Source organism: Seriola lalandi, unplaced genomic scaffold (genome assembly GCF_002814215.2).
Source record: "Seriola lalandi dorsalis isolate HSWRI2012SDOR001 ecotype SW California unplaced genomic scaffold, Sedor1 jcf7180002054537, whole genome shotgun sequence".
NCBI classification, from domain to species: Eukaryota; Metazoa; Chordata; class Actinopteri; order Carangiformes; family Carangidae; genus Seriola; species Seriola lalandi.
This window is the reverse complement of record NW_019525090.1, coordinates 571,594-586,683: the sequence shown is the minus strand read 5'-3', so window position 1 is coordinate 586,683 and position 15,090 is coordinate 571,594. Positions and strand designations below refer to the sequence as shown.

The 15,090-nt window shown below is 38.6% G+C and overlaps 2 protein-coding genes across 5 annotated transcripts; both read right to left on the bottom strand.

Annotated features, from left to right (window-relative positions):
* Positions 1-419: 419 nt before the first annotated feature.
* On the bottom strand, positions 420-8,949 carry LOC111661163 (mortality factor 4-like protein 1). Of its 4 annotated transcripts, none has more exons than XM_023414640.2 (12): positions 8,782-8,949; positions 8,423-8,469; positions 8,254-8,321; positions 7,959-8,045; positions 7,626-7,706; positions 7,168-7,193; positions 6,734-6,822; positions 4,967-5,068; positions 4,435-4,523; positions 3,302-3,474; positions 2,165-2,265; positions 420-997 (listed from the first exon to the last, which is right to left on the bottom strand). In XM_023414640.2, exons 1-12 carry the CDS (start codon positions 8,819-8,821, stop codon positions 956-958), a joined length of 945 nt encoding a protein of 314 aa, XP_023270408.1. In that variant the 5' UTR covers positions 8,822-8,949; the 3' UTR covers positions 420-955. The 4 variants fall into 4 exon arrangements, with proteins under 4 accessions (XP_023270408.1, XP_023270407.1, XP_087032273.1 ...); XM_023414639.2 differs by having other exon boundaries at positions 2,165-2,249; XM_087176147.1 differs by having other exon boundaries at positions 2,165-2,249; positions 8,254-8,346; positions 8,782-8,927.
* A 3,347-nt stretch (positions 8,950-12,296) lies between these two features.
* Positions 12,297-15,033, bottom strand: rxfp3.3a1 (relaxin family peptide receptor 3.3a1). Its single transcript, XM_023414638.2, has one exon. It carries the CDS (start codon positions 14,901-14,903, stop codon positions 13,917-13,919), a length of 987 nt encoding a protein of 328 aa, XP_023270406.1. The 5' UTR covers positions 14,904-15,033; the 3' UTR covers positions 12,297-13,916.
* Between the last annotated feature and the right edge of the window lie 57 nt (positions 15,034-15,090).

Genomic DNA, 15,090 nt, shown 5'->3' with positions numbered 1-15,090 from the left:
CTTTATACTAACTATACTAGATGCCAGTAATGCCTGCATTGGGCTCAGGAGTGCCCTGTGACTTTTTGCTCTTGCTTAATAAAGGGTTAAAGACATGGTTGTGGGCATGTTGTATCATTTGCATATTAATCTGGCGAACTGTCTTGATTACTGCTCCTTCACGTGGCACTTGCACAATTTTTTATTTTTCATGAACTGAACACGTGCATGAAAGATGGATGTTTTTGCTCACTGTCTTTTCAGATAAATATTAAATCATATTCTACGGGGTAAGTCTTTGATGTCTTATGTGTTCAATGAGAATAGGTGAGTAACAAAATGCAAATTGCGAATTTTGCAATTGCAAAATGTATCTTGAAAGAACTGTGATGACACTAAATAATTTAGAAGATACCACCAAGAGACCACAGTAAACAATGTAGAGACCGTGTATAAACTTTTTTTTTTTTTTTACAAATTGATACAAATACACAAGATACAGATACAAAAACATTAACTGCTGAGTGCTGACCATGTGGTCCAGCATTAAATTGCACCTCATGTGGCAGAAGGAACACTAATAAATACAGACATGCAACAGTAACAAATATCTATCAGATGGAATGCACAAAAACACCAAAGAGCTGCTTGTGGAAACAGTCACTGTTCAACAGAAACTTTTTTTCTTCTGTCTTTTCAAAGAAGTGAGAGAAAAAAGGCAAAGGGAGAGAAAAGTGAGCTACAAAAGGTTTCCTCAAATTTTTGACTACTCAACTCTGCCAAGCTCCTGAGACCACTGTGGTAGAAGCGCATCAGTTCAAGTGAAAAATCTCATCGAAGTCTGCACTCAGAAGGGTAGTAATGGTTATTTTACATGTGGGCTGGGAGAGGGGGATGACGTGCCTTGATAGGAGCACGGTGTACTGAGAGCTCTTACACAGCCTTGCGGTGATACTCTGGGGGTGCAACCTCGTAGTCACTGGCACTGAAGAGGGTGGATGAATTTTTTACCAGGTACCTAGAAGACGTGTAAAATTGTTTGTCAGTGTGAAGCCAGACAGAAATGGTTACTGATTTTTATACTAGGATAAGATAGCAGAGGCTGTCTGCCTGCCTCTCCCCCAGAGGAGATTCGCACAGCATCAGACTTTCAAAGAGTGGGAGATTATCACTCAGCCCTCAATCATCTCAAATCAGCATCCCAACATGAGTCTCATCCAGTTGGGTTTTAAATATGTTTTTTCTGAATAAACATTAGATGTGAGAAGAAATTCAGAAACAGTTTGCAGGACTCACACAAAGTAATCCACTGGGGAGTGGACAGTTGGAAAACAGACAGATAAAGCCGGTTTAAAACAATATATATTTTTTTAAATATGGAATAACCAACCTGTAGAAAATGAGGGAAATGACTATAGTGAGGCTAGGTAAAGGAGGGGCAATGTTTTTATATGGTATATTGAGGCCCAAGGCTACTTAAATAAATGTACAACTTTTAAAAGAAATTAATTTTTTCATCAAGAGAAATGTGGTTATGGTGTCTAACTCAGTAGAAGAATGTATTAAAAAAAAAAAAGGAATAAATCATTTATCGTGTTTTTCAATGTATTTCATCAGTAGCGTGTCCACAGATGTTTTAACCAGACAGCCTTCACCAGTATTTTGCAAACAATGAATAAAGCTACAGAAAAATGTCTGTGACAGGATTAGTCACAGCTTTTGTAGTCCGATAATCAGGCCAAACTCTTTTCTACATGTGGTGTTTCTGGTTCATTAACAGTATAAAATAGCAGTGTAATTCCTGAGGAAAAGAAATGTGTGTGTGTGTGTGTGTGTGTGCTCTTTGAAGATTTACAAGCCTGTCTGCACCAATATGAATGTGGATGTAGCGTGACATTTGAGAATAAACCATTGTTTACACTCTATTGTATTGCTGCTAAATGTAAGCTGCTGCTAATTTTTTATTTTTTATTTATTTTATTGTTTAATAGCACACCAGACTTCACCCAGAGTAATGCTGTTTTTGACTTTTTAATTTTGGTTAATTGTTTTCAATACTGTTTTGAACTCAGGAAGTACCATTGTAATTTCATTGTGTGGTTGTCTTACACAGCAGAACAATGACAATAAAGTTGAATGTGTCTTATGGAGTCTGTGGTTGTGTGTGGTGGGAGTTAAACCTTACTTGAGGAAATCTTGGAGGTAACTGAGCAGCAAAGCCAGACTCTTCTCGTCCAGTGGAGTGTAGGCCAGCATGGCTCCAATACGAACTGTTGGGGGAACAATCTATGTGAGGAACAATGCAGAAGGAGACTGTAGGCTGCAGGAGATTCAGAACTGAATTTCTGTAATACTGTGTAAATGTACAAAGTGTGTGAGACAATTTATTTGGAAACACAAATTATAGTAAATAACATGTCATATGCATATCTATCTATCCATCTATTTATCTATCTATCTATCTATCTATCTATCTATCTATCTATCTATCTGACTTCAAAATAATCTTTAACATGCATTATGTTGCAGATAGTAAGCATCTCAGACAAGCATCATTCTCACATAACTGTCCTATCACTACTGGGAGATACCGGAAATTAGCTGTACAATATTTCATTATATGACACCGTAAAATGTTTCTGCTCAAATAATAACCACTCTTTCTTTTGTCCTATTGCTGCGTTATGCTTGAGAATTGTTAAGACTCTTATGTATTTATGAAGTCAGACGTGTTCATTAAGATCATTAGTCAAATAAGATGAGTTGTCTTAGCGTGTGATATTCAATTTCACCTCAGCAACTATCAATAACCTGAATGATAATGTTAGAGAAATGTATCATAGTAAATGATACAACAACTAGCTGACCTGATTATTACTATGAGGTTTATTTATGCATGGAAAAGAGCAAATAGCTGTGCACATGTATTATTTATGCTGGCTACTGTGGAGTGTAGCCATAAAACTAAGTTAGTTTCATTATCAATAATCTTCCAATTATTTTCTTAAGCTTATTTAACAATGGGCAAAATGGTGGACATTCTGTACCTCCAGGCTTCTGTGCTTCAAGCCTCTAGAAAGTGGTTCAACTTAGAGGGGGGCTTGAAGTACAGAGCCTCTTGTAAAAGTTATTTCAGTGAATGTTTGGAACATTTGGTATTGTACCTGTATTAGAAGAATTGTTTAAGAATCAATTTAATGTGACTCTTAAAAGAATTTTCTAAGAATCACACTGAATTGTTTGAAAGCACAAACAATCCATTCAGTCACTCCGGTCACACCTGTGTCTCCTGTGCCTGTTGCAGTATATATATGTTCCCTACCAAATAGGCGCAGCAAGTGCGGGGCTCCATAAACTTGAGACATCGGCATGTCTGGGTGTTCAGCCAGGACCTCAGCATACTGCGGCCTCTCGAACTTGTAAAGCAGCTGCGTACCCAGCATGACGTTGAAGTACTCCCGAATCCCTGCCACCACTTCGTTTACTGCATACTCCCTAAGTGAACGAAGACGAGAAAAGTCACGTATTACTCTGGAGAAAGCTTTCATCACTAGAAACATGCAGCTTTTAAGAGCCATTGATCGTCAAGATTTGAAAACTGGCTTGAGATGGAAATCAAGTAAAGATAACATCATGTTTGGGTTTATTTATGTCAAAGTTACATTTTCATTTCAGGAGGTTTTAAAGATAAAGAATTTCATTGTACTGTGTGTCTGTTTCCTGTACATATGATAATAAAGTTTGAACTGAATTGTTGCACTGTGATAAAGATTAAACAGTTGAAATCAGCCAGTCTGGTGTGTTCACCTGCTAGGAAAGAAATTTGGATATTTTAGACTGTGGTGCTGAAAAGCAATGATCATAGATATACTAACAAAATATATTCATTTAATTTCTTTTTTTCCCCATAAAACCACACAAAATGAGTCCTGCTAACCTCCAAGAAAGAAAATTGCTTATCTGATTCGTAGACGAGCACATCTCGCAAACACTTTCAGATCTGGTTGTTTTCGACTGCACAAAAACACAACTCAGATTAAACTAAGTATGCTTTTCATTGCATGCCTATCCAATCTCAGCAAGTTGATTTTCATTATCTACTGAAATGAATAAAATCAAATGGTATTCAAGACGACACATCTGCAAAAATGTGGCATGCCACCAGAAAATGCCCAGCAGTAGAGTGTATATGATTTTCAGTGTAGAGTAAGATGTGGAAAATACATTAGTTGTGGTAGGTTAGATCTCAAATTATAGCTGAAGAAATGGTACGCAAGTGTCATCATGCTGGGTAAACTGCACAGTTTTGTGTTTAAACTGCTTGTAATTCATGCCACAAAGCGGAGATGAATGCATGAACATACTGTGACAGTTGGGCACAGTGAGATGGACGCTGAGCAGATTATCACAGGATATCATTGTTTCACATCAGCTGAAGGAAGTGTTTATTCTTACTTATTGTCCGAGTTTCCTTTTGATTTCTTATAGTTTGCATAGTCCTCCAGGACAGTCTCTATATTCTTCTTAGCAGGCAGGTGAAACAACTGCAAGCAACAGAAAATTCTTGTTTTTAGCCAAACCTTTTCATTTATAAAACATCACTGTTTCCTTTTCAAGCTTAATTGTCCACTTATGGTATGATTTCAAAGTACATTGTACCATATGCAGGCAACTTTCAGGAGCATAACAAATTAGTTTCTAAAGAAATATGAGATAAGGAATAAATCTGCATTTCAAGGAGATTTAAGTATTTCCTGACAAGAGTTGAGAATCAATATTGGTTCTGACACAGTGATTCACTCCTGGTTCACTCCATGACCATTACGTATAAAAACTGTTGTCAATTAGGTATTTCTAAAAGCAGGACATCCATATGAACTCTAAAGATTTGTACAGTTTCTTTACTGTCATGAGGTGACCTTAGCTGATGTAAAAATACAGCCAACATATGGACTTGTTATGGTTTGTGTGTGCTATTATTTTTCACCTGTTTCTGTCGGGTGATGAGGTCCCAGTCGTCTACCAGCCAGGGCTTCAGCTCCTCGGGGATCTTCACCTTCACCTCCACACGGTTGGTGAACATCTCCTCCTGAACAAACAAACAAACACACACACACACACACACACACACACACACACACACACACACAAATAACTATAGTTTCTTTTTTTCTTTTTCCCTGTTTAGGAGCAGCAATGTCTGTCCGTCACACAAACACACAAGTACAGTACAAACAGTATGACTGCAAAGCTTTGCTCCCACAACCATGGTACCTGTATAGTATAACAGGAAAAATGAGAAGTGCAGAGAACAAAGACTAGTACAGGTGCTTTACCTCACTGTTCAAGGTTAAAATTCCCTGTTCCAGTTTCTATTGCTATTTATCAAATGCCAGTATATGTAAACACTTTAATTATATTGACATTTTCTCTTTTCTCATATATTTTCTCTTATATATTTACACTTCTTTTAATACAACTGAATTATATCAAGATACTAGTATCAGAAATGCCTCCGATTCTGCCTAAAATACTGTATCGGGTATCGCCAAGTATACAAGTGCACCGATCTGATACTACGTAATTTATTGGAAAACTTTGTAATCTCACACCCAGATTTCCTGGAAATTAATTCTTCTTCGCTGCTCTAAAACAGTAGGATACACAGGAAGTTGTGCTGTGTGGCAACTGGTGTACAGTGAAGTTTGTGAAGAAGAATTGATTTCCAGTAAATAGTGTTATCGTAAAAAAAAAAAAAAATCCAATAGTAAAATGTCAGCAATTTGGCAATATGTTAAATTGGAAAGTGCCACCAGAAAGAAAGGCAACATGTACGGTATTGCAAGGCTTTCATTTCATGGGGGGGCACTTGTGTTAGGACATCCAGTGTAGGAATTGTTATTTATTCCTACATGCATGCAAGTCAGATTCTATGGCATTCATGCATTTGTTCATGTTTTACAAAGGGTTTAACCTGATCCATACCATACAACACGTAGAGCAATCATATCACATCCATACAGGATTAGTACTATACTAAAAAAGTTTTCGACACATCAGATTGGTACTTGGTATTGGCCAGTAAACAAGTTTGGCTATCAGAATTGGTATTGGTAAAAATGGTATTGTAATATCTCTATACATTAAGTGCTGCTATCTTTTGTAGACACCCTGGGTTGTATCATTTCTTCTACTTCTGGCTGCATGGTGCCAACATTTTATGCTGTTTCTAGCTTTCTGAGACAAACAAAGTCATTCTTCTCCCCTAGGCAACAATATGAGCACACAGGAAGAAGTGGTGAAAGAGCAATCAACAGTCACCTTCTGTGGCTCACAAGGGACTGGTGTCACATTCATACATGAATAGCTGACTACTCATCAAACTTTATGAGCCAGACAAAATGAGAGAGTACATGGACGAACAGCCCATCATTTTAAATTTCACAGTCATTTGGAACCTTCAAGGGCATTTTTATCCTGACATCTCAATATTTCCCCACTCTTCTCACTCCTCAGGAAGTTTAGTCTGCAGTTGTATGAAAGGATCTCTTGAGTCAAATAATCAGTTGTGATTTCAATATCTAACGCTACAGAAGCACAGTTGTTAAATGGCTACTTAAAACAAAGTCATTACATTCCTTCCAGCTTTAGAAAGCCACAAACTGCTATGCTATGAAATGTTTAAGCTATATAATTAGGTAGGTAAGTTTCCATGTGTGGGTCCACAGGGTTACCCGTTACTGATAGTACATACACTCTCCACAGTGGGATCGACCCGAGCCCTCTTCTTCCGTGGTCCCTGTGGCGTTTCCCCACTGCTGGTACCCTCACCCGGCCCTGGGGCTAAACATGACACACATTACAGTTTATAAATCATGTAGAAATTAAGGTTAGTGGGTTTAATAAAAAAGTCTGTCAGATCATTCCAGCAGTTTGTCAAAGTAAAGAGTGTCTTCTTTTACTGAATAGATCCATTATGAAAAATTTTGCATATGATAGGAAATATTGTGCCGTTCGATTTTATTATCAAACAGTGCCTGAATGTCCAGAATGGCAAGAACAAACATTGCTGTGTAATTCTAGTGACTAAACAAACTGTCTTTTGAGCAAATGTGTGATTTTGGGTTGCACAAACAAAATGTGACTAAAATTTACTTTTAACATTTCATGTAGAAACATTTTACTTACTCTTCTGTTTTGCCTTTTTCACTTTCCTAAGAGCCAAAAAAAAGACATTGTGAGTGATATTACAATACTTAACATTTGCACAGTGACTACATTCAGTACATATAGATGGGTGACAAATTAAAGTGAAAACCTGAATAAATGAGTGGAGAAACATAATTAATGCAGATGCTTCATGGTAGAATTAAGTAATTAACATTCAATCCAATCATGCTCTGTGGCATATATAAAAATGAATGATTTCATGGCATATTCAGATGACAAGAGGAAAAGATCTAAGTGACTTTGAAAGAGGTTTCATCGTTGGGACACAGATGACCGGAGCTTCAGTCACTGAGATTGCTCGGCTGGCTAATGTTTCAATAGGAACTGTGACTAAAGTGACATCTGCATTTTAATCTATGGGAGACATCAGTGTTTATAATATGTTGAATTATTAGGTGGGAAAGTTGGACACTTACAGATCAACATTTTTCTGCTGCACAGCAGCAATCTTCTTGCTTGGTGCTAAACCCCTCATCTTTCCCTCAACATAATGGTCCCTGTGGAGGAAAAAATTAGTGAAGATCATTACATAAAAAACTTAACTAGCATTTGTCCACATACTGTGCTGTCAAGAGTGATGTGTTTCAACTAATAGAGCAAACAATAATACATTTATAGTCAACATTTAATTGACAAAGTACAAATTACATTGTTTTTAAAAGAAATTCTAGCTATCAGGGATTAATTTTACCTGGTAACAGAGGTCTCATCATCATCTCTACCCTCTGTGTACAACAAGGCAAACTTACTGATTAGCCTTTTGAAGCTCTTTTTGTTTTGCAAGGTTGCTGTCCACATATTTGAGAACTCTGCTTTCAGGAACCCATTCATCCCAGCTGCAAAAGAAACACACCTCAAAACCTTGAAACTCCATCACAATGAAAATAATCGTAGTTTTTTCACTCACTCACACACGCACGCGCGTACATATACACACACACACACACACAGACACACACACACACACACACACACAATGAGCAGGGTATCTGGGGGGGCACAAAAGGACAGAAAATCAAATTGTATCCAAACCAAGCTGCTCACTTTTTGTTCCATCCGCTGTAATGAATGAAGTATTTAATCTGCTTATCCTTTATGCTGATCTTTACACACTGTAAAACAAGAAAACACACAGGCCTGCGTCAATCGTTGGCTGACGTTTGTTTTACAGTTAATATTTCACTCAAAACACGCATGCAGCACTGAAACACACCTTTGCCTCATACAGCAATGGCCCATGAAAGCACAGGACTCTTTCACCTGCGAGGAGGGAAAAACAAAAGTGAGGGCTTGGATGAAAAACACACCACGATACAATGCATAGCATAAATGACAGGCTAGCTAACCGTTAGCCTAGCGTTAACGTCTGATTTACACATTTAGCTTTACTTTAAGGTGCTACGCCTTTACATGTGTCAGTTTTGGGTGTGTTTAAATTAATGTTCCATGTTTATGTGCAGTTATAAAGGCTCTGCCCCCTCCCTGGAGACCACTATTATCAAGCTACAGCAGCAGCAACAACAACAACAAACCCGCCCCCTTCCAGGGATTCAACCGTTTTTCTGTACCGACCTTCTTGAAATTTAGGTTTAGGGTCCTGTTTTGGCGCCATTCACAGACTCAACTGGTCGGATGTCTGAATGATCAAATTCGTGCATTGCCAGAGCCCATTTCTTCCAGGCACAAACACCTCCGACATCGGAGCCAAAGCGAAGGAGAAGCAGAGACTGGCCTGCCTGCTGCTGCTGGGTCACCTGACCACGAAGCCTCCGAGGTGTGCTGCATTCAGGGGTTCCTCCTAAAACTCGTAAAAACAAACACTTCTTTTGTTTTATATATATATATATATATATATATATATATATATATACACAAAAGAATTGTTTGTACAAAAGAAGTGTTTGTGTGTTTGTTTGTTTATATATTGAGAACTCTGCTTTCAGGAACGGCCAAACTGCAGTGCTCCAAATGGCTTGATAGGTAAATTCATTTGAATGCACGGCCCTATTGGCTGTGGTATGAGAAACCTTTCCATACATGAATCATGACACTTGACCTGTTTTAGGAAAGAAAAAAGTGGGTTCATTATGTTGTGGGTCAGTGTAAGATTACATCATTCGAAAGGTTTCCAAAATTCTCAATAGCCTTTCAGTTTAGTAAACTTAGCTGTGTTGTTGAGCCGCAGACTGAAAAAAGATGACATTTTTGTGGCTTCTCTACACCATGGTTTCTCAGCCTTGTCTGGCCTGAGACCATGTTTTTTAGGTCAGCAATTTCTCATGAACTCTGAACTTATTGAGTTGTCACATTGTCATGTGAATTGGATCTCAGCATACATTTGTGTTGTGTTTTTAATAGCACTGACAGATCTGATTGATCAGTTTTTCACATGTAGTGTCACACCAATGATTGAGAGTCTCTGCACTGCAGAATGACAGGCGCTAATGTCATTTTCTCTTTTTTGCTCCATGTTTTGCCATCATGAGGAAAATTAAGTAGAGACTAACAGGAATGACATGGAATACGAAGATGTGACGTCAGAACGAGGACCACTGTTTCAACTAGGAGATATAGTGCTTGTTGGAAGACACAGAAAACGCTACTGAGTCCTTACCAGCTGCAACTGCCCAATAAGGTCCCCAGAGGAACAGACAGACTACCGCATCATAATGAATTACCCATCAAAGACCAATAAACATCTTTTCAACATCTCAAATAATGTTTATCTGTTGCTGGGGAGGCAAAGTCAAGTTAAAATGGAAAATTTTTGGAACTATGCTGTAACGATTATTGATGAGGGCAGAAGGCAAAGAATCATTACAGCCTACAATATCAAGAAAAATATCTTCAAGGCATTTATTGAACTGGTTCCACTTTCAGATAAAATCATATGAGAAACCCATGACCCTTTGTTGATGACTTGCTAACATTTTGCTCATAAATACCTGTTTTACTGCATCACATCTCAATAAATAACTTTTTTCAGCCTTCTTTTTTTTTTTACATTAAATAAACTATAGACTTTATTCATTGTAGCAATTGGAACTAATTGAATAATGACTGAATTGAATAATATCATCAGAGCAGTACACAACCAAGAGATAGACAAGATTGAAACATTTTAAAAATCAAAGTGTCTCCTGAGTAAGGTCAATGAGGCAGTCAGAGAAAACTTCAGTGTTAGTGAGTTCTAGTAAGTTGAACACATTTCACAATTAATACCGCCTAATACAGTGCAGATACATTGTATTTTCTTTCCCTTCCTGTTTATTCAGATCCTCTGAGTCTGAAACAGGTGAATAATATCATGTAAATGTTGTCAGTGAGTCACCTTATGAGTGTCGCTGTATATTCTTTATTTGATCGTTTCACTGTGATGTCAATAGGATGCAATCAGTTTTGTGCCTTTGTATATCTTGTCCTTGGTCATGTTGGCCATTTACCCAGCAGAGCCAAAACATTGCCTTTTTTAGTCTTTTTCTGGGTTTTGTGATGATACTCTTCCTTTTTTCTGTTCCTCAGAAAAACTTATTGTCTGCATGACGACAAAAGCATTGCTGGAAAATAAATTAGTACATCATGTACTGCGGTTAAGTACAATTTCAATGTGCTTGTACTTTACTTGCATATTTCCATTTTCTGTCACTTTATGCTTTATGCTCCACAACATTTCAGAGGGAAATATTCCACAATTTACTCAACTAGCTATGTATCTGGTTGGGTGAGCCATAGTTACGTTTCAGATTAATACATTATATTAAAAAACATAGGATAATCTAAAATAGAATATATTGCTAAAGATTAAACCAGCGGTTTAATGGTGTCTGGATGGAATAGGATTTTCAGTAATGCTTTATATCAAGGCCAGGTAATAGATTAATTAGATATACAGTATATTCAGGAATTTCAATAATATTTAACTTTTAGATAAAGGATAGATAGTTACTTATTATGTAACGGTTAAATAGCAGCAAATTTTTATCTCATAAATATCAAATAAAGATACTGTTGTAAATTAAAAAAGGAACAAACTGAAAATATTTTAACGCTGCTAGCATGACCAGGGAAACAAGTGCAGTCACATTCCTTTTTTTTATTATAGCAATAACAGTGCAAAATGGCAATAAACACTGAAAACATGCCATGCAAGATCAGTTCTATTTATGGAGTAACTGGTGGGAATGACCGGGGTTGATTAGAGGACTGTTTTTACAGTAATGGTTTGAGTCCTTATTTTCTTGCAAGTTTTTTTCTCCTAGTTTTCCACCTTCATTTTCTCGAGAACAGAGTGAACACAATTTCAGTGTTCTGAGAGGAGGCCTGATTGGTGCTTTTAACAACTGCGTTTCCTCCAAAATGTCAACAGGAACTGACCTTTACAAGGTCTACACAGCATCACCCTCATGATTAAAGTAGCAGCAGAGATCAGAGGCACTAAGGCATTTTTTCTTTCTTTTTTCAAATCCTGGTGTAAAATTAAACTATAAGACTTCATACACAGCTTCTGGACAATATCCAGCATCCTATTGACGTCCTCTGGGAAATAGACAACATCACACTGGTGCTTCTCTTGCCTTATAATCCCAACTTTATTACCTCGAGGTGTTGAGACTTACCTAAGATACATATTGTCCAGTCCTGCTGCCATTGGTGGAAGAAGGACCAAGTACTGGCACACCAATACAACAACCTTAAAATACTCAATTACAAGTGAAAAAGTTATGTGCTAATAGAAGTAACAATATACTATATATTATCAACAAAATGGAGACTTCAATATGTGTTAATGTATCAGAACTACATGTACTCTTTCTCCTGAAACTTTCTGACCCTTCTGACTGACATATTGTTATATATGACATTTTAGATTGTTTATTGAGGTTGTATTTGCTTATTATTATTGATGCATCAATGTGTCAGCAGCATTTTTACTGTTGTAGTTGGTCCAGGTGGAGCTAGATACAATCAGGGCCCTTCTCTAAAGGATCACAAGATGTTTAATGGGAAAAGAAAGAAGAACTACGAACCAGATAAAGGTAAAAAGAAACACACACACATTCATACAATTGTATGAATTATCCATTTCTTGTGTGAAATATGACCACAACAACATTTATTCACAGGAGAGTCTCTTTTTTTTGTGTCAGTTCAAGTGTCCTGAATAAGTCCAGAACAAAAACTGGATATTTACAGTTCCCAACGGCATGTTTAGTTTGGAAGGGGCATCTTTGGGAAAATAAGACTTTGGGCTGTTTTCAGTTAACACATTTAAACCTCTTTGTCTTACCATTTCAAAAGTGATGAGTTATTTTGTTCTGTTTTGTATTTTATTTCATTTTATTGGATTTCTTTAATGGATCTGATCCACATAATTCAGACAACAAAATCTTTACAACACACTTGACTAATAAATAATAATAAAATAACAAATAGATACATAAAAATCCACGTCAATACATCTGAATACAACAAAAACAGTTTGATAGTTCCTTTAAATACTAATGTAAATAAAACAGGAATCGTTCATCTCGTATTCTGTTCAGTTCAACATTTTACATTCGCGTCCACTTAATTCAATCCGCAGCAGCAGCCAGGGTCCATCCTGCCAGACAGAAATAGAGCCTAGTTTCTGATATGAATGTGCACATATGACACCCAGCTGTGAGTTCACGTGCGCTGCAGCTCGCAAACCTATTCAGTAAGGCCTTTGTGCACGTGAGGCTCATGCCGTGCTCGGGCTTGCAACCGGTTCTTTTTCTGATGAGTGATTGTGGAGAGTTTTTGGTATTGAGCTAAAAATCCATCATGAAGTCTATTTCATCCGCCCGCTTTGCACGACTGAGCCTGTGAGCTGCAGTTCTCAGCTTCTGAATGAACAGTGAAACCTGCAGGACGCAAACACCTCTGTAGTGTGTTCACTGTTATCAAGACCAGCCCCCTGTAACTCGTTGACACCTTCTAATCAAATCTGTTTCATCACCATCAGTTATGGTTTACAAGCAAAACTGACCTGTGTGAAAGCGTGAGTACATTTGTTATTGTCACACACAGTGCATACAGTTTTTTTTTGGCGTATTTACAACAATCATATTTCATATATTTGTTCTACTGTTTTGGGCACGCTAACGTATTTAGGTTTTTCGCCCCTTTGCCTCCGCAGGTGATGAGGTGATGTTTATAGCCATGATTGTGTTATGAACACACACGGTTACATTATTCACTAAGACATTCCTAATGGATGCAGAAAACGCTCAGCCACGTTTCACCTGCTGAATTATACCAGCACACTAAGACATGTGATTGTCATGCGCAATTACGCACGCAGTCACTTTGACTGTGGACTACTAGAGATACATCACTCCTACTGGGTATTTAACAAGCATTGCCACAGTGATCATACGTGTAATATTCTTACACAAAATGAGCATCTTATGTGCATAAAGCCCTGAAGCAGCTTCAACTGTTTCTCTGTAGAAATTAGACACATTACGCAAGCCCGTGAAGACAAGAAGCGCCAATGAAAGGAACAGTCTCAATGAACAGAATCTAGCAAATAGTCTCGAAATGACTTTGTTAGTCCTGATTGTACTTTCTGACCGGTCTCCTCTCTCGTTCGCGTTCTATGTCGTGCGCTCCCGGTGCGTCTTGGTTACTGTTGTCCGACACATTTCGCGCTGTGTCCAATCATTCAAACCGCTCCAAAAACTCTATCCTCTGTGAATCAGACCTCTCAGTTTGTTCCTGAACTCCTTCCTCATGAGGCAGTAAATAATCGGATTCAGGCAGCTGTTGGTGTGCGCCAGACAGACGGTCAGTGGGAACACATATGTGTGGACGATGTAATACGCTCTGTCCCAGTTTGCAAAGTTGAGCTTGACCAGCACACTCCAAAAGGTGATGGCATGGTTTGGCATCCAGCACAGGAAGAAGGACAACACGACGATGGTGACAGATTTTGTGACTTGTGATCTCCGTTTGGGGTTGCTCGTTTTCATACTCCGATTGCGGATGAAACGCAGCAGCATGATGTAGCTGATGGACACGATGGACATAGGCAAAACAAAACCTACAAGAATTTTTTGTATGTGATAAACTGCTAACCAGTACTGTCCACCTGGGAACCTCAGCAAACACAGTTTTTCCCCAGTTACGTTGCTAACAGTTGAGAAGATAGACGTCGGCGCAGTGGCCAGAGTCGCCAGTGTCCAAATAATTGCGCAGATCCATTTGGCTGAACATGACTCCCGCGCGGTTCTGTTCTTCAGGGCAGAGGCGAGTGACCAGTAGCGGGTCACACTCATGGCAGTGAGGAAAAACACGCTTGCATACATGTTCATCACGGTGATGGAGAGGATGATTTTGCACATGGCGTCTCCAAACGGCCAACTGAAGTCCAGCGCGGTGTCCACGGCCCAGAAGGGAAGGGTGAGAACAAACTGCAGATCCGTCACTGCCAAGTTGAGAACGAACAAGTTCACTCTGGACTTCTTCCTCTCTTTCTTCACCCTGATGAAGAAGAGGACCAGGAGGTTGCCCACGAGACCCGCAGCGCAGACCACCGAGTAGACGAGGCAGATGAGGAATCTCAGAACCGGGCTCCCGTCAGCTGTAACGTCGATGTCCTCCAGGTTGCTGAAGCGGTCCATCTCTGTCAGCGACCTGTTTAAACACACGCTTGCGTTTTCTTCATTCATAATGTCAGCAGCTCATATACACTTCAGGATAATCTAGACTCCAGACTGTAGTTCACATTAAATTTAGACACAGACATTTAGATGCAGCTGGATCTGGGATTGCCACATTAGTGTTAAGTACACGATGCCATCCCAAGTCCTCTATCTGTATCCACCCCACCCTCCTGTCCTGTCATCTCCCCCTCCT